This window comes from Pseudophryne corroboree, chromosome 5, assembly GCF_028390025.1.
Source record: "Pseudophryne corroboree isolate aPseCor3 chromosome 5, aPseCor3.hap2, whole genome shotgun sequence".
NCBI classification, from domain to species: domain Eukaryota; kingdom Metazoa; phylum Chordata; class Amphibia; order Anura; family Myobatrachidae; genus Pseudophryne; species Pseudophryne corroboree.
The window spans coordinates 694,908,371-694,928,907 of NC_086448.1; the positions used below are offsets into that span (position 1 = coordinate 694,908,371).

The 20,537-nt window shown below is 44.5% G+C and overlaps 1 protein-coding gene across 3 annotated transcripts in view; it reads right to left on the reverse strand.

Annotated features, from left to right (window-relative positions):
* Window positions 1-2,406: 2,406 nt before the first annotated feature.
* Window positions 2,407-20,537, reverse strand: part of PPP1R42 (protein phosphatase 1 regulatory subunit 42) — a 154,563-nt gene continuing 136,432 nt past the window's right edge. For all 3 annotated transcript variants that reach the window (XM_063923856.1, XM_063923854.1, XM_063923855.1), the window contains exon 9: window positions 2,407-6,529. In XM_063923856.1, coding sequence (XP_063779926.1) covers window positions 6,457-6,529 — 73 coding nt within the window. In that variant the 3' untranslated portion in view covers window positions 2,407-6,456. The remainder of the gene's footprint in view (window positions 6,530-20,537) is intronic.

A 20,537-nucleotide genomic window follows, 5' to 3' on the forward strand; every position in this document is an offset into this window, starting at 1 on the left:
GTATGTGAGGGTGAGGAGTTTGAAGAGGATTCTGTAGGGGAATGGGAGCCAGTGTAGATTTTGGTGAAGGGGAGTGGCAGAAGTGGAGCGGCGGGAGAGGAAGATGAGCCTAGCTGCGGAGTTGAGGACAGATTGGAGGGGAGAGAGTGAGGCCAGTGAGAACATTGCAGTAGTTGAGTCGTGAGATGACCAGTGAGTGGATGATAAGTTTAGTTGCACTCTGGGAGAGAAATGGCCTGATGCGAGCAATGTTGCGTAGGGACAAACACAGTAATAAAACAAGACTGGGTTTTAATAGACAGACAAAGCAGTAAGAGGGTGCTGTTGTACAATCTACAGGGAAATAGGAGATTCATAAGTGAGGTTACCTGGCACCTTCAAACTAGTTCCAACAAATTACTTTAACAACTCTAAAATTAAACTGCACAATATAAAAATAGCTCTTGCAGTCCCCACTGCAATCGCTGTCTGTTTGGAGTATACCCTGGTAGACGAAGACTCCCAATCTCCACCCTACTTTATGCAGTAAAATCAGGGTTTGTTAGAGCTCCAAGTTGGCCAGATAATGTTTTCCACTGAGTCCTAACATTAAGATATAATGTGCTGATATATTGAGCGTTGGGAAATACTGATTATGCAGTTTTCTGGATTACAGCCTGTATCAATAAACTGGTCAACTTCATCAACTCAATTACTCAGTTTCCCCATGTCACTTTATAATACAGAACTGATAACTGTAGGATCTCTGCATTAAACGGCAACAGTCTTAAAGTAACATCACTCAGTTCAGACTTAGTACATACTTAAAAGTATCATAATATAGCATGTAAAATTACTAGTTCATAATATGTACTATACAATATAAGCATGTAATAATAGTAGTTAGATTTATTGATCATGATGTTAAGAGCTATTAAATAGTTGAAATGTGGTTGCTGAAAAAAACTCATACTATCAGTAAGGGCTGATCGATAGTTTGTAACCATTAACCTCAGCTGCTAAGTCATTGCGGCTCACATGGCTGTATGTAACTGATCCTTATATTCGGCAGGCGTTCCCTTAATGATTTTTTATTTTTATTTACTTATCATTATTTTAAATTCTCCCCTTTCTGTATTCTTTTTTCTTTCTTTTACTTTTTTCCTTCTTTCTTTCTGACACAAATAATCATTCACACACTTAATGAACAGACACGCTTATAAAGAAGACAAAAGAAAGATGCATGATAGTAATTATTCAGGTTGACACACCAGTCAATTAATTAAAGAACAGCTCTGGACACTATAAATACTGGACACTAAGGAACCACACTACCCACAACTCCCGGAAGAAGACCAGTAAATGGTTGAAACGCGTTGGAGAGAGAGAGACCGCAGCAGCAGACAAAACCACGATCCGTGCACGGACCAACCCAGGAACACGGCAGCAGCGCAGCTGAGAGGAGAAATCAAGTCCCCGTGGCCGCTTAGGTAAGTCTCCGTAGTGGAGAGGAACTGGTCGGGCTGGGCTGAACAAGCCAAACCGTACCAACTACTCTTCCCCGACTACACCCGTCCACACCTGGGTCCGTATCTCAGCTGAGGCTCACGTGGTGGACACCCCCTTGTACGGCAGCCCCAGAGCGGAGGACGGCGAGTCCGGAGCGCAGAGGCACCCGGGACAGGTTAAACCGACTCAGTAAGACGCGGCAAGAACCAGGTACCTAAGTGAGCGAGTGGGATGCCGCCACTCACCCACGTTTGGCAGCACCACTGACTTTATTATATTCCGTGAAGACAATTTGCTTCATTTAACAGCATTTTGATTTAGTGCGCAGAGAGCAATTTAGAGAGGCAGCATCAAGTACCAAGCAATCCGGGACTGTTTATCACCATACACCTAAACTGTTTTACTATCCAATCAAAGTGATCACCTTCCTCATCCTACTTCACAGCACACACCAATATACTTCCTCTAAAACATTTTTCATTCATTCTTCCCTTTTCTTCCTTTCTTCTTTCTTCCGCCATCAAAGCTCAAATCTCCGTTCCGTTTACATAATTCACCTTCATCGTGTACTTGTTCAATACCATATCAAAAATTTGTCTTTTGATATTTATTACATTTACTGAGTAAAGTATACATTTATATAAATTCGTATTATTCTCATTTGTAGCATTAGGCTGGACACAGCAGTGACACATGATTTTTTTTCTTCTTATCTGCATAATATTACATCCAATACTTGGTTTACGCTCATTTAGTAAAGTATACAATTTATGAATTTAGAACAGTTTTATTGGTAACAAGCACTACAATCCTCACACACTAGGCTGAGCGCAGCGCATCTTTTGTATTGTAATTTGTTCCCTTAATGATGGTTCCCTTGGTCACAGAAGCATTGTTACAGACTCTCTGCACACAAGAAATGATTGTATATTTTATTTCTCAAAAAGTTGTCCATACATGTACAGATGATGTGGGACAATGGGAAGACCAGTACGTAGAATAAAACTTAAATTCAACTGGATTGGCAGAACGGTCAGAACCAACAGTATTGCAAATGTTAACATTTCCAGCAATCTATATGTATGATTCATATTTAGGCAGATGTCAGCTAAACCTAGAGGAAGTAAAAAAATTCACATACATACCGAGCCGTAAATAGACTTTTTGGTGCCCAGTGCCAGAAAGAGAATTGGCGCCCCCCCCCCCCCTATTTTTCCAATAACGCATGCCTCATATATATTACACGCATTTATAAAACACTGCAAGAAAATGGATTTGGACACAAATCTCTTTATGCGACATTCATGCGCTCAACCCGAGAGCTTGCCGCCATTTAGCCACAATACCCCTCATTAAATAACACATTTCAATATACTGCCACACCCAGGACTCAACCCCACAACCTGCAGCATCCCAGCCAAACACCCCACCCACCGAGCCACTTGATCCCACATAAAAACTATGAGATTTCAAACTATAAGAAGCTACCTGTACCCGTAAAAAAAAAAAAAAACAGCACCATAATCAAGTGCAGCCACACATCCAATCCCTTGCAGCCACACACTACATAGATCTGCCCAGCCGCAACGCTGATCACCCCTTCACAAAGTACAAGGTAAGCTTCAAATAGTTAAAACTCTCCATGTTGGAATTCTCTAGCTTTCTATGCAAGAGCAGGCAACGGATGACTGCAATGTCATAGGCAACGGATTCAAATCCTGAGCACATCAGCATCCCAAAAAGTAATAAAGGACAGTGCAACAGAACACCAAAGAGCGCTCTAATCAAGTCTATGAATGCTGTATAGGTATTAGCAACAAAAGGGGTACGAGTAGGAGACATGGCGGTAAGGAGATGTTGGGCTTTAAAAAGGGGGGAAGCTGCAAGTGAAAGTAATTAGATAATTCATGATTGAAAACTGCCGCCAACAGCGCCCCCTATCCTGCAGCGCTATGTGCGGAGCACACTCTGCACACACCTAGTTATGGTCCTGCATACATACATATAAAGAAATATATATATATATAATTATATATTTATTTATTCATATATATACACACACACACACACACACACACACACACACACACACACTAACTAGAGATTGCCTCGTGCCCTTGAGCTACCTACTGTAGGTTTTTCTTTTCTCCCTATTTCCTCCTCTCTCTCTCTTCATTGATCCCACTTTCTCTCCTCCTCTCGCCATCTCTCGCTTTTTTCTCATTTATTTTTCTTAGCATTTGATTTTATTTGATACAGTAAATAATTATTTTATATAAATTATTCTTATCATTACCACTTTTCCTTTCATAATTTTTTCTTTCTGTATACGGCTGATGCATATCTGAGTGACTTTTTCCTTTTTTTATACGGTTATAAATGTTGGGTGTGGATAATATAATGATGTTGTTATACTGTAGGTTGATTTGCAGCAGTGTCCTTGTTTTTATAATGAGGTTTAAGTGTGTGCGGGGGTCCAGCTCCATTTCCTCTCCACTCTCCTCTGCACTCTGTTAGGAACTGATTCAACTTCCTCTAAGCTCTTGTAACCTTCTATCCTGTACATGAGCAGACATCAGCTACCCTTCCTCTCAGCTCCCCAACCTCCTCCATTTCTCGGAGACAGGATCCAGCTTCACTTCTTATCAGCTCTTTTATATTCCTCCATTCAATGGGGTCATGATTCAGCTACCCTCAGCTCTCCTACCCTCTTCTGCTCCCAAGGCCTGCTCTAGCTCCACCCCCTCCCAGCTCTTCTACTCTCCTCTGCTCTCAGAGACCAGGCTCTATCTCTACCTCCTCCCAACTCCACCACCCTCCTCTGCTTCACGTGGCCAGGCTCTATCTCCACCTCCTCCCAGCTCACCTACACTCTTCTGCTATAGGAGGCCAGGCTCTACCTCCAGCTCCTCCCAGCTCCCCCACCCTCCTCTGCTCTACGTGGCCAGGCTCTATTTGCACCTCCTCCCAGCTCTCCTACTCTCCTTTGCACCCAAAGCCAGACTCTATCTTCAACTCCTCCCTGCTCTCCTACCCTCTTCTGCTCCCTGAAGGGCAGACATAACTTAACTCTTCTAACCTCCACTGCTTCCTGTGAGCGGGCTCAAGCTTAATTTCCTCACTGCTCTCCTAACCATATATGCTCAACAGAACCAGGCACCAGCTGCCCTTCCGCTTAGTTTATCACCCTCTTCTTCTTCCATGGATGGGCTTCAGCATTACTACCTATCTGCTCTCCTGTCCTCCTTTGCTCCCTGTCCAAGAGGGAAGGAAATATGAGAGGAATAAGAATTATACCTTGGACCATATTTATACCTTGGGGCATACTTATCAAAGAATATTTACCGGGTAATGCCCTGAAAACATCTATTTTCTGGTGATTTTGATTATAGTTAGGGTTATACTACACAATAGTTACACAATTGTTGCACATCTTCTAGACTGTATAGTCAACATTCCCTGGTGCAATCTTCCTAAGTGAACAAATCCCAGGCCATAGCAACTACTAACAAACATAGGACCCAATTCAGACCTGATCGCAGCAGCAAAATGTTTTTCTAATGGGTTAAACCATGTGCACCGCAGGTGGGGCAGATTTAACATGTGCAGAGAGAGTTAGATTTGGGTGGGGTGTGTTCAAACTGAAATCTAAATTGCAGTGTAAATATAAAGCAGACAGTATTTACCCTGCACAGAAACAAAATAACCCACCCAAATCTAACTCTCTCTGCATGTTATATGGTTTTGCCCATTAGAGAAAGATTTTGCTGCTGTGATCAGGTCTGAATTAGGCCCATAGTCACAACAGCACGAAAAAACAAAATTATAGTCATAAAATTAGAAGTATAGTTAGTAAAATAAACAAATAATTAAAGACATTTTAAAAGCTAACATTTAATATATACAAATGTATCTGACAGACCAGGCAGAAGAACAATAAAACATTTGCTGTAGAACACTACATCACTTTTCTCTGCAATGCACTGCTGTGCCCCAGTCTTGGAGAACGTCACTTACGTACATTTAAAAAATACTGCAAATAAAAGAAACCTTTATCACACAATACCAAAGCCACCATAACGTGTGCACCTGTCTACAAACAGGAATTCATATTATCTATTCTTGCTGAAACCTTCGCTGTTGTACAGAATATTTCAGATGAAAAATACATAAATATGATAGACATATTTCTTAAATAATTAGCTTTAGATGTGACACAATCTATAAACAAAGAATGCCACCCCTTAGTTATGCAGAATGAGCAGATTATTTGCACGTAGACTTGCGGGGAGTGAGCTAACTGGCTGTACGGGATACAGTCGTTAGGTCGACACAGCTTAGTTCGACAATCATTAGGTCAACCACTGAAGGTCGACATGGGCAATTTTTGGAATTTTTTTTGGACTTTTTCATACTTTACGATCCATGTGGACTACAATTGGGAACTGTAACCTGTGCCGAGCGCAGCGGTAGTGGAGTGAGGCACCTTGCCTGAAGCTCACTCGCCATGCGAGGGGACACGGTGCACTAATTGGGGTTCCCCGTGACTTTATGAACAAAACGACACCAAAAAAAGTCCAAAAACTAATGTCGACCTTTTCACCTGTCAACCTAGTACGTCGACCTAATGACCACATCGACATAGTGCATGTCGACATAATGCCCACGTTGACCTTCAGTGGTCGACCTAATGACTGTCGACCTAAGTTGTGTCGACCCAACTACCCATACCCGGCTGTACTATCATGTAGAATTGCATGGTAAGACTAGGCTGACCATATTATCCCTTTTACCTGGGACACTCATGAATTACACAGGTTCTGTGGCTGGCTGGCTGACTACAAGCCTGCATTTCACCTGGTTTTAAGCAGCCCCAGAACCTGTGCAAGTCATGAGTGTCCCAGGTTAAAGGGATAATATGGTCAGCCTAGGTAAGTGTACTGCACACTTTCTCTGCTGCTGACAGAACTACTTGGCTACGTAGGTGTGGCTCAGGTCTTGTCCAGGCAGTGAGTTCGCAGGATACTTTACAGCTAATTGCCTGTAATGACAAAACAAACCACAACATTACAAATGTAATTACATTGCTCAGACTGAAACAATAAGCAGACGAAAGTCAGATGCTAATGACAAATTAGTATTGCACAGATAGCCTCAAATTAATCTTTCTTACAATGCATGTCAAGATCCTTGGGATTCTGTAAGGAATGGATTTTTATTGAATAGAAATCTGTAGACAGGTCTTGGCAAGTAGCAATTCATAGTTCTTATCCGCCACAGAAACCTTAAATGTATTACTTGTACTAAATGTTTAATATTTACTGTGTTATATACTGTAGCCCATAAAATACAGGTTTCTTGCCCACAAGAATTATTGGTGCATGGAAAACAGATTGGCAAATCATCCCAAGATAGTGACATTGGGATTTAAACCTGGTTTAATACACCCAATGCTATGGGGGTTATTTATTTATTATTTATTTATTAACAGTTATTTATATAGCGCAGCAAATTCTGTTGCGCTTTACAAATGGAAATAACAATAATATAACAAAAGTGGATAATAACAAACAGTCATAGAGGTAGGAAGGCCCTGCTCGTAAGCTTACAATCTATAGGCATGGGTACACAAGGATAGGTGCTATCTATTGCATAGTTGTCCACCAGATTGCAAAGGTACTTGGTGGGCTGTATGATATGGTCACACAGCAATGACGAACCGAGGTCGGGAGGAAGAATGAGAAGACATGTGAGGATATGTGTGGACTGTGCAGAGTGGATGCAATTTGCTAGGAAGGTTTGTGGATGCAATTTGATAGAAAGTTATGTGGGCGGTTCTGGAATTTGATAGGCTTGCCTGAAGAGGTGAGTTTTCAGGGAACGCTTGAAGGTTTGGAGACTAGAGGAGGGTCTTATTGTGCGTGGTAGGGCATTCCACAGAGTGGGGTCTCTATGTTCCTTTTACTTAATCCAGTCTCGTACAGTGCAATCCAGTGGTTTGGTCAAATTAATTTCCAATTTACTCAATTACTTTGTGGACAATTTTTTACAGTCAAAACCAAAATGGCTTAAATCCTGGGGCAAAATTGATGAAAAATGGCACATTTACCAAATTAGAACCTATTACCCTATAGCATATTATTCACCTGCTATGTCATGTCGGATGAAGAGCTTTTTTTCTATTGCTAAGGTTATCTGACTTTTCACTTGGCAGTATCAAATCTTCCTGGACTGAAATGTAATCTGGCACAGAACAAGTGGTTGGCCAATTTGGTAAGAAAAATGACAAAAGTGCCAAATGAAAGTATCTTTAAATGCAGTCTTCGAACAATATTAGAAAACTAGGCACAGAATTATAATACGGCAGATTTCCAAAGATGGTGAAGTGTGTATCTTTGAATGCATTTGGTGGTAAATACCTGCACCTACTGTAACTAACCATTAATGACTCTTCTGTGCACGACCCTGACATATGAATATTGTGACAGCAAGGTTAAAAAGTGACACACTAATTTTAACCTATGGTCTCTCTGGAACAATAGATCTAGGTGTTATTTTCTTACACAGTGGTATATTCAATTACCTGCGAAAAACCATAAGGAGCGATTTTTCTCAATGTTTCTTCGATATTATTTTTCGCGTATCTAATTAGGTCACCCTAAAAAAACAAAAACCTTTTCACCCGAAAATACACAGGTTCAGTGAAACTTGTGTCTTTTCGGTTGAAACAGCTCAGTTTTCGGATGAAAACGGGGCTGTTTTCGGGGAATTTGCTTTGCCTGCTTGAGGCAGGTGAATCAAAATCCTCGATAAGCAGGCGCTAATTGAATAGCCCCCCCGGTGACAAAATTACCCACGATCAATGATCGTGGGTAATTAAATACTCCCCATAGGCTTAAAGGAAATTGGTTGCTATAAGTTACTGCATAGTTTATCTTCTTTATTTATGTTTCTAGCAAATTTCTTCCTTGCTTTATAATAACTGTGTGTTGTGCATTCTGCATTCTACAGGCCAGCATTTCTTATCACAGAACTACTCTGCAAATAAGTTTACAGTTGACCAAATGCATATTTTAAGTTTTAGTTTTTTCAGTTGTCTGTAAAACTGTAATATATCTGTGATGCTAAATATTATAACATTTACCATTGTATCAGTGATAAATCTTATTTATAGATGAAACAATCTATACATACAGTATAATAAAACTGCAATGGTTGTGTCTGTACATAGCAATTTGTTTTTTTTAGAAATATACGTCTAGGGACTGTTTCCGAACTATGGAGACAACATTTTTTTTTTAGACTTTTTGTCTGTCTGTTCGTTCTGGCATCACGCAAAAATTACTGGATGAATTTGGATCACGTTTTCACTATTGTATAGCTTACTGATCTAGAAAGAAACTGAGATATGTATGACCTCAATGTGACATCAGTGGGAGGAGCAATAAATGAAAAACCAGACGCTTGACACTTGCTGCATGTAGGCTTCTCAAGTCCAAAATCACTATATGTATAAAAATATAGTATACAGTATATACACAATATATACATATATTCCACACCACGAAAAATGCACAGGGCAGCAGGCATAAATCTTATGGTGCCCATACACTTGTGAGATAATCGGTGCTAACCTTCGCTTTCAACCTCATCTGTGAGAGAAATAGAAGGATTGTATGCACATTTTAGGTACCTTGAGACGCGATGCGCGGGCACGCCGCTCGAATATCGCGTCTCAAGATATTATGTGCTGCACTTAATATCTCTCGCATCGAGATATATTGCACTGTCATTCCACACCACGAAAAATGCACAGGGCAGCAGGCATAAATCTTATGGTGCCCATACACTTGTGAGATAATCGGTGCTAACCTTCGCTTTCAACCTCATCTGTGAGAGAAATAGAAGGATTGTATGCACATTTTAGGTACCTTGAGACGCGATGGTATATTCCACACCACGAAAAATGCACAGGGCAGCAGGCATAAATCTTATGGTGCCCATACACTTGTGAGATAATCGGTGCTAACCTTCGCTTTCAACCTCATCTGTGAGAGAAATAGAAGGATTGTATGCACATTTTAGGTACCTTGAGACGCGATGGTATATTCCACACCACGAAAAATGCACAGGGCAGCAGGCATAAATCTTATGGTGCCCATACACTTGTGAGATAATCGGTGCTAACCTTCGCTTTCAACCTCATCTGTGAGAGAAATAGAAGGATTGTATGCACATTTTAGGTACCTTGAGACGCGATGCGCGGGCACGCCGCTCGAATATCGCGTCTCAAGATATTATGTGCTGCACTTAATATCTCTCGCATCGAGATATATTGCACTGTGATGTGCGATGAGCCAGAGGCCGCTCCCACTCGGCAGTGACGTGCTGATCACGTGATTACCATGTGATCTATTGCGTGATCGCATGGTAATCACTTTGGCAGTTCTGAACTGCCGGTGCGATGCCCCGCGATGTCGCGTCATGGGGCATCGCACAAGTGTATGGGCAGCATTAGGACCACCTGCTTCTCCCATGGGCAGCTTTACATGGCCTGCTCACGGGTTAGTATCCTCAAGCGTCTATTTGTGGTAATCCTGGAGGGAAAAACTGTAAATATTGTTTACAAAAAATTTTTGTGATCAGTGTGTACAATGTCAAATGTGCATCACAATATTCGATGGAACTACTGTCTTTGTAAAATGAGTTCCACTAAGCAATAACAGACATATATACAAGCGACGCTGGGGGCAAACACTATTCTGCAATATCACTCTACCAAGAATACTTTGAAAACTCAGACCGAGAATCTACTGAATAAATGTAGTGCAACTAAAAGTTTCTGCACTTCAGAACAGCGAAGGGAAATGTAAGGTTCATTTATGCTATTTAAATGTTCTGAATTATTAGGAATATTTATATGTGATAGGGCCAAAGTTAGCCAAACACTGCATTATTGTTTCTATTGAAACTACTTACAGGATCACGTTTAAGCACAACTTTTTCAATCAATATCAAGAGACAAAGGTATTAAAAGGACGGACTGTGACTAAACTAAACATAGTTCATATGTATGTATGCAAACAAGTAGCATGTGTTCTGCAGGGGTTTGGTTACACTTCATGTCGGGTCACAGCTACCTGTCATTATGACAAACTGTTACTGGGGGTAAAAACACACAGTGATTTCTGCTGAATAAACTGATTGATATTTTCATATATTCCCCCAGCTACACTGCAAAGTGCAGGGCATTAGAAGACTGCAGCAACCACAGCCTATATTTACATAATTTATGTGTAGGCTTACTGACTCTAGATCACATCAGTAACTTCGTTTGGAAATGGCTGTAAAATGATTATACCTTCAGTGGCAATGCTTATGGCATCTAAATAGAGTCTGTGAGGGAGATCTTAAATTCAAAGGACATTTTTTAATAATAGTAGATTGGACTATTTTATAATGCAGACAATGGGTCTAATTCAGAGTTACACACTCTACAGATCGATCTCACGATTTACAGCAACTACCCATGTGTTGGAGCCAGCGTATACAACTTCAAGCAAGTGCGAGTTGTACTTATCTTAGTTGCTTTTAGGCATGCGTGGGTAAAACAGGCCCACAATGTTTGGCGGGTTCCTCTGTACCAAGGATATGGCCGGCGTAAATGCACAATGATAGTGTTTACAGATACTTTCAAAAACTGGCGCAGGGTCGGGCGGCCATATTTAATTCCAAGCATGCAATGCAGCCACACATGTTGCCTAATTGCTGGCAGCTCTAAATCAACCAAATAAAGATACATTTCCCAGCGTGCATACAATGCACCAAATACCCATGCACCAGACAGATGGTCATATTACAAGGTTCCAAAGACCTGGAAGGCTTAAAATTTTGAATTCTGGCAGCAAGATTGCTAACCTTTGGAAATAATTTGCTGACACCTAACTATGCTGTTTCTAGAACTGAAAGTAGAAGCAGCATCTACAAAAAAATGGCTCTTGGAGATTTAAAATAAATGGTTTAGAACCTTACTAGCTGTCACAAGTCCTGCTACACTTCTGTGTGTACAGTTATCTTTCATCATATCTATTATCATAGCTTTGTGAAACACACAAAAGTATATGGTTCATTTATTCCATCTGCAAGACTGGTCTTTGTAGGGACACAAATGTAAAATGTAACTCGGATCATCTGAAAAGGTGTTTTCCGCTGCAACATACAACTTGCGGTTACTGTTCTTCACATTCCCTGTTGTTTGCACAGCACTGTTTTCACTTATCACCACAGGCTAAATAAATACTTGGTGGTGGAGCAATACACCCACCACGCTACCTACTACCAGGGCTATAATCAAAGCACAGAGGCAGGGACTGAAAAAAACGCTCCATTAAGTCTTGCCACATGGTATCAGGAGCATCTCCAACTTCTTGTCATACGATGAAATATTCACAACAGCAAAAAGAAAACTAATTATGCTGAAATTCACTTCAACATTTCACTCAAACCCCAAACAGAAAATAGGATTTTAATACCTGCTGGTAAATCCTTTTCTCTTAGTCCGTAGAAGATGCTAGGGACTCCAAAAGGACCATGGGGGTATAGACGGGATCCGCAGGAGACATGGGCACTTTAAGACTTTAAATGGGTGTGAACTGGCTCCTCCCTCTATGCCCCTCCTCCAGACCTCAGTTATAGGGTCTGTGCCCAGAGGAGACGGACATTTTGAGGAAAAGGAATTTGTTAAACTAAGGGTGAGATACATACCAGCTCACACCACAACACACCGTACAACATGGCATTTAACTAAAACCAGTTAACAGCGTGAACCAAAGAGATCAGCAACAGGCTGACCTTTACCAAAACACAACCTTTGTGTAACATAAGCAATAACTATTTACAAGTACTGCAGATAGAGTCCGCACTGGGACGGGCGCCCAGCATCCTCTACGGACTAAGAGAAAAGTATTTACCGGTAGGTATTAAAATCCTATTTTCTCCTTCGTCCTAGAGGATGCTGGGGACTCCAAAAGGACCATGGGGTTTATACCAAAGTTCCAGACCGGGCGGGAGAGTGCGGATGACTCTGCAGCACCGATTGAGCAAACATGAGGTCCTCATGAGCCAGGGTATCAAACTTGTAGAATTTTGCAAAAGTGTTTGAACCCGACCAAGTAGCAGCTCGGCAAAGCTGTAAAGCCGAGACGCCTCGGGCAGCCACCCAAGATGAGCCCACCTTCCTAGTGGAATGGGCTTTCACCGATTTCGGTAACGGCAATCCAGCCGTAGAATGAGCCTGCTGAATCGTATTACAGATCCAGCGTGCAATAGTCTGCTTAGAAGCAGGAGCGCCAACCTCGTGTTAGGACAAACAGCGCCTCTGTTTTCCTAACACGAGCCGTTCTGGCTACATAAATTTTCAAAGCTCTGACCACATCAAGAGACTTGGAATCCGCCAAGGCTTCAGTAGCCACAGGCATCACAATAGGTTGGTTCATGTGAAACGACGAAACCATCTTAGGCAGAAATTGTTGACGAGTTCTCAATTCCACTCTATCCACATGGAAAATCAGATAGGGGCTTTTGTGAGACAAAGCCGCCAATTCGGACATCCGCCTTGCGGACGCCAAGGCCAATAGCATGACTACTTTCCAAGTGAGAAATTTCAACTCACCCTTTTGTAAAGGTTCAAACCAATATGACGTAAGGAACTGTAACACCACGTTAAGGTCCCACGGTGCCACTGGGGGCACAAAGGGAGGTTGGATGTGCAGCACACCCTTCACAAAAGTCTGTACTTCTGGAAGTGAGTGCCAATTCCCTTTGAAAGAAAATTGATCAGGCCGAAACCTCCACTTTAATGGAGCCTAACTTCAGGCACGCATCCAGACCTGCTTGCAAAAAGTGGAGCAAATGACCCAGCTGAAATTCTTCCGTAGTAGCCTTCTTGGATTCACACCAAGACACATATTTTCTCCAAATACGGTGATAATGCTTTGCCGTTACCTCCTTTCTAGCTTTAAGTAGAGTGGGGATGACTTCCCCGGGAATACCCTTTCTAGCTAGGATTTGGCGTTCAACCGCCATGCCGTCAAACGCAACCGCGGTAAGTCCTGGAACACGCATGGCCCCTGCTGTAACAGGTCCCCTCTTAGAGGAAGAGGCCAGGGATCTCCTGTGAGTAATTCCTGAAGATCCGGATACCAGGTCCTCCGTGGCCAATCTGGAACAACGAGTATCGCCTGAACCCTTGTTCTTCTTATGATCCTTATCACCTTTGGGATGAGTGGAAGTGGAGGGAACACATAGACCGACTGAAACACCCACGGTCTCACCAGTGCGTCCACCGCTATTGCTTGAGGGTCCCTCGACGTGGAACAATATGTCTGAAGCTTCTTGTTGAGGCGAGACGCCATCATGTCTATTTGAGGAAGTCCCCAACGACTTGTTACTTCTGCAAAGACCTCTTGATGAAGACCCCAGAGATCGTGTCTGCTGAGGAAGTCTGCTTCCAGTTGTCCACGCCTGGAATGAAGACCGCTGACAGAGCGCTTGCATGTTTTTCCACCCAGCGAAGAATCTTGGTGGCCTCCGCCATCGCCGCTCTGCTCTTTGTTCCGCCCTGGCGGTTTATGTGCTCCACGGCTGTAATGTTGTCCGACTGAATCAGGACGGGCAGGTTGCGAAGAAGATGTTCCGCTTGCCGAAGGCCGTTGTAGATGGCCCTTAACTCCAGCTCGTTTATGTGCAGACAAGCTTCCTGGCTTGACCATTTTCCCTGGAAATTTTGTCCCTGTGTGACTGCTCCCCAACCTCGGAGACTCGCGTCCGTGGTCACCAGAACCCAATCCTGGATTCCGAAGCTGCGACCCTCTAGAAGGTGAGAACTTTGGAGCCACCACAGGAGGGAAACCCTGGCCCTGGGGGACAGGCTTATCTTCCGGTGCATGTGCAGATGGGGCCCGGACCACTTGTCCAGCAGGTCCCACTGAAAAGTTCTTGCATGGAATCTGCCAAACTGAATGGCCTCGTAGGCCACCACCATTTTCCCCAGCACTCGAGTGCAGTGATGAATTGACACTCTTGGCGGTTTCAGAAGTTCCTTGACCATGTTCTGGAGTTCCTGAGCCTTTTCCAATGGGAGAAAGATCCTCTGCAGTTCCGTGTCCAGAATCATGCCCAAAAAAACAGCCGAGTTGTCGGAATCAACTGCGACTTTGGTAAATATAGGAGCCAGCCATGTTGTTGCAGCACCTTCAGGGAGAGCGCAACGTTTTTTAGTAACTGCTCCTTTAATCTTGCCTTTATCAGGAGATCGTTCAAGTATGGGATAATTGTGACCCCTTGCTTGTGCAGGATCACCATCATTTCGGCCATTACTTTGGTGAAAATCCTCGGGGCCGTGGAAAGACCAAACGGCAACGTCTGAAATTGGTAGTGACAATCCTGAACAGCGAACCTCAGGAACGCCTGATGAGGAGGATATATAGGGACATGTAGGTATGCATCCTTTATGTCGACTGACACCATAAAATCCCCCCCCTCCAGACTGGAGATCACAGCTCGGAGAGATTCCATCTTGAATTTTAATCTTTTTAAATACAGGTTGAGGGATTTTTAATTCAGAATCGGTCTGACAAAGCCATCCGGCTTCGGGACCACGAACAGGGTTGAATAAAACCCTTTCCCTTGTTGTAACGGGGGAACCGTGACAATGACTTGCTGTTGACACAGCTTTTGTATTGCAGCACACACTACCTCTCTCTCTGGATGAGAAACTGGTAAGGCCGATTTGAAAAATCGGTGTGGAGGCACGTCTTGGAACTCCAGTTTGTATCCTTGGGTCACAATTTCCAGCACCCAAGGATCTAGGCCCGAGCGAAACCAGACTTGACCGAAAAGCTGAAGACGTGCCCCCACCGGTGCGGACTCCCGCAGCGGAGCCCCAGCGTCATGCGGTGGATTTGGTATAAGCCGGGGAGGACTTCTGCTCCTGGGAGCTTGCCACAGCCGGCAATCTTGTTCCTTTTCCCCTACCTCTGGCCGCGAGGAAGGAAGATCCACGTCCTTTCCTGAATTTATGAGACCGAAAGGACTGCATCTGGTATTGAGGCGTTTTCTTTTGCTGTGGAGGGACAAAAGGCAAAAAAGAAGACTTACCCACGGTAGCTGTAGAAGCCAGGTCCGCGATGCCCTCACCAAACAAAACTTCAGCTTTGAAAGGCAGAGCCTCCATAGCCTTTTTAGAGTCAGCATCACCATTCCATTGATGAGTCCACAACGCCCTCCTAGCCAAGATTGCCATGGCATTGGCCCTTGATCCCAAGAGGTCAATATCTCTCGACGCCTCCCTTAGATATATCGCTGCGTCCCTGATGTGACCCAGCGTCAAAAGCACGCTATCCCTATCCAGGGTGTCTATGTCAGATGACAAGTTATCTGCCCACCTTTCAATAGCGCTACTCACCCATGCCGATGCCACGGCTGGCCTGAGCAGCGTACCCGTAGTAATGTAAATAGATTTTAAGGTAGTTTCCTGCTTACGATCCGCAGGATCCTTTAGGGCCGCCGTGTCAGGGGACGGTAGCGCCACCTTCTTGGACAAACGCGCCAGAGCTTTGTCCACCGTGGGTGAGGATTCCCACCGTAACCTATCCTGCGAGGCAAAAGGATACGCCATAGCAATTCTCCTGGGAATCTACAGTCTCTTGTCAGGAGACTCTCAATCTTTTTCAAAAAGAGCGTTCAGTTCATGAGAGGGAGGAAACATTACCTCAGGTTTCTTTCCCTTAAACATACAGACCCTTGTGTCAGGGACAGTGGGGTCTTCTGTGATATGTAACACATCTTTAATTGCCACAATCATGTACTGAATACTCTTAGCCACCTTAGGATGTAACTTGGCATCATTATAGTCGACACTGGAGTCGGAATCCGTGTCGGTATCTGTGTCTGCTATCTGGGTAAATGAACGTTTTTGTGACCCTGGGGGGGTCTGAGATTGTAACAAAACATCTCCCATGGATTGTCTCCATGCTTGGTTCTGAGACTCAGAATTGTCTAACCTCTTATGCAATAAAGCCACACTTGCATTTAAAACACTCCACATATCTACCCAATCAGCAGTCGGCGGTGCCGACGGAGTCACTCCCACATTCTGTTCAGCTCCCACACCAGCCTCCTCCTGGGAAGAGCCTTCTACCTCAGACATGTCGACACACGCGTACCGACACCCCCAAACACACTGGGCTATAGGGGACAGACCCACAGTAAGGTCCTTCAGAGAGACAGAAAGGGAGTTAGCCAGCTCACACCCAGCGCCTCACCGGTCTGAAGGAATTAAATAATGCCCCAGACCTGTAAGCGCTTTTATACCAAGTAATCAACACCAAATTCTCGTGCTCCCCCCCCCCCCCCCTCGTTTCCTGCACCCTGTTACTTGTGTACAGCAGTGAAGGGCCAGGAGCAGCCTCTCTGCAGCAAGCTGTGGAGAAAATGGCGCTGGTTAGAGCTGAAGGAGGAAGCCCTGCCCCCTACATGGCGCGCTTCGGTCCCGCTTTTATTTATACTGGCGGGGGTCTGTATACATGGGATCCGGTCTGAAGATCGACAGTATCTAGGTCGACAATGTTTAGGTCGACCACTATAGGTCGACAGTCACTAGGTCGACATGGATGGAAGGTCGACAGGGTTTCTAGGTCGACATGTGCTAGGTTGACAGGTCTAAAGGTCGACATGAGTTTTTCACATTTTTTTCCTTTTTTTGAATTTTGTAAGGTTGTCCTGGACTGTTAGTGTGCCTTGAGGGCTGAGATTGGGAATGCCTGTTCTAGAGTCTAGACCCTACTGATTTCGGCAGGAGAGTCCTGATTTCAGGAGACTGTCCTCAGAACGGGACGTTTATCCTAATTTGCAGGGGGAAGGGAGGAATTTCAGTGCCCCATGCAGGGGGAAGTCAGGTGGCCCTACTGCATATAGCATAAAAAAATAGGATTTTGATAACCTACCTGTAAATCCTTTTCTCCTAGTCCGTAGAGGATGCTGGGGACGACATCAAGACCATGGGGTATAGACGGGATCCGCAGGAGACATGGGCACTCTAAAGACCATATCTACCAACTCACACCCTCAACCATGCCGCACACATGGCATTCAACATAACACACGCCAACAGGCATGAACTAATTGCAGCAACATGCTGAAACCAAGATAACACAACTTGTGTAACTGTAATAACTAAACTGCAGGTAAAGTATGCACTGGGACGGGCGCCCAGCATCCTCTACGGACTAGGAGAAAAGGATTTACCGGTAGGTTATCAAAATCCTATTTTCTCATACGTCCTAGAGGATGCTGGAGATGACAACAAGACCATGGGGTCTATACCAAAGCTCCAGTACAGGCGGGAGAGTGCAGATGACCCTGCAGCACCGATTGACCAAACTTTAGGTCCTCATCGGCCAAGGTGTCAAACTTGTAGAACTTAGCAAATGTATTTGACCCTGACCAAGTAGCTGCTCGGCAAAGTTGTAATGCTGAGACCCCCCGGGCAGCCGCCCAGGATGAGCCCACCTTCCTAGTAGAGTGGGCCTTTACCGACGTCAGTAACGGCAATCCAGCCGTAGTATGAGCTTGCTGAATCGTATTTCTAATCCAACGTGCAATAGTCTGCTTGGAAGCAGGACAGCCAATCTTGTTGTGATCATACAGGACAAACAGAGCCTCTGTTTTCCGTATACGAGCTGTTCTAGCAACATATATTTTCAAAGCTCTAACCACATCTAGAGACTTTGAATCAGTGAATGTGTCAGTAACTACTGGCACTACAATAGGTTGGTTTATGTGAAAAGCAGAAACCACCTTTGGAAGAAAATGTTGGCGAGTTCCCAACTCTGCCCTATCTTCATGGAAAATCAGGTAAGGGCTCTTGTGAGACATGGCCCCCAATCCCGACACCCGCCTTGCGGATGCCAATGCCAAAAGCATCACCACTTTCCAAGTGAGTAACTTCAACTCTATCTTTTGTAGAGGCTCAAACCAATCCGATTGAAGGAACTGCAATACCACGTTAAGGTCCCATGGTGCCACTGGAGGCACGAATGGAGGCTGGATGTGTAGAACCCCTTTCACGAAGGTCTGAACCTTTGGAAGAGAGGCCAATTGTTTTTGGAAGAACACTGACAAGGCCGAAATCTGGACCTTGATTGATCCCAATCGTAGGCCGGTCTCCACAAAAAATGGAGAAAACGTCCTAAGTGAAACTCTTCCGTAGGAGCTTTCTTGGATTCACACCAAGACACATATTTTCTCCAAATACGGTGGTAATGTTTTGACGTTACTCCCTTTCTGGCCTGAATAAGGGTGGGGATGACCTCCTTAGGAATACCCTTCCTGGCTAGGATACGGCGCTCAACAGCCATGCCGTGAAACGTAGCTGCGGTAAGTCTTGGTACACACACGGCCCCTGCTGCAGCAGGTCCTCCCGAGGAGGAAGAGGCTGAGGATCTCCTATGAGTAACTGCTGAAGATCTGGGTACCAAGCCCTTCTTGGCCAGTCTGGGGCAATGAAGATTGCTCGAACCCTTGTCTTTCTTATGATCCTGAGTACTTTTGGGATCAGCGGAAGTGGAGGGAAACATACACTGACGGAAACACCCACTGGGTCACCAGTGCATCCACTGCTACTGCTTGAGGGTCTCTCGACCTGGAACAGTATCTCTGAAGCTTAATTTTGAGACGAGACGCCATCATGTCTATTTGAGTAACTCCCCAAAGACTTGTCACCTCTGCGAAGACTTCTTGGTGGAGGCCCCACTCTCCTGGATGGAGATCGTGTCTGCTGAGGAAGTCTGCTTCCCAGTTGTCTACTCCCGGAATGAATATTGCCGACAGAGCTTGTAGATGTTTTTCTGCCCAGCGGAGGATTTTTGTCGCCTCTGTCATTGCCGCTCTGCTTTTCGTTCCGCCCTGCCTGTTTATGTATGCGACTGCTATTACATTGTCCGCCTGGATCTGCACGGCACGGTCTTGAAGAAGATGTACCGCTTGTTGAAGGCCGTTGTAAATGGCTCTTAGCTCCAGAACGTTTATGTGAAGGCAGGCTTCCTGTTGTGACCAACGTCCCTGGAAGTTTTCTCCCTGAGAGACTGCTCCCCAGCCTCGGAGACTTGCATCCGTGGTTACTAGCACCCAGTCCTGAATCCCGAACCTGCGTCCCTCTAGCAGGTGAGAACTGTGCAACCACCACAGGAGCGAAATCCTGGTTTTTGACGACAAGATTATCTTTCTGTGCATGTGTAGGTGTGACCCCGGCTACTTGTCGAACAAGTCCCACTGGAATACTCTGGCATGGAACCTGCCAAACTGTATGGCCTCGTAGGCCGCCACCATCTTCCCCAACAACCGAATGCACTGATGGATCGACACACTTGATGGTTTCAATATATGTTTTACCATTTTCTGGATTTCCAGAGCCTTTTCCAGCGGAAGAAATACTCTCTGAACTTCTGTGTCCAGAATCATCCCGAGGAAAGACAACCTTGTCGTCGGTCCCAACTGTGACTTTGGGTAATTTATGATCCACCCGTGTTGTTGGAGTATTGACAGGGAGAGGAATATGTTTTGTAATTACTGCTCCCTGGATCTCGCCTTTATCAGGAGGTCGTCCAGATAAGGGATTATATTGACTCCTTTCTGACGAAGGAGGACCATCATCTCCGCCATCACCTTGGGGAATACCCTCGGCGCCGTGGAGAGACCGAAAGGTAAAGTCTGGAATTGGTAATGGCAATCCTGAATCGCGAATCTCAGATAAGCCTGGTGAGGAGGATAAATGGGAACATGCAGGTAAGCATCCTTTATGTCCATCGACACTAAGTAGTCCCCCTCCTCAAGACTGGCAATCACCGCCCGAAGTGATTCCATCTTGAACTTGAACCTTTTCAGGAAGAAATTCAGATCTTTTAGATTTAGGATCGGTCTGACCGAGCCGTCCGGCTTCGGAACAAAGAGGCTTTGACAACGGTACCAGGACTATAACCTGGTCTTGACAT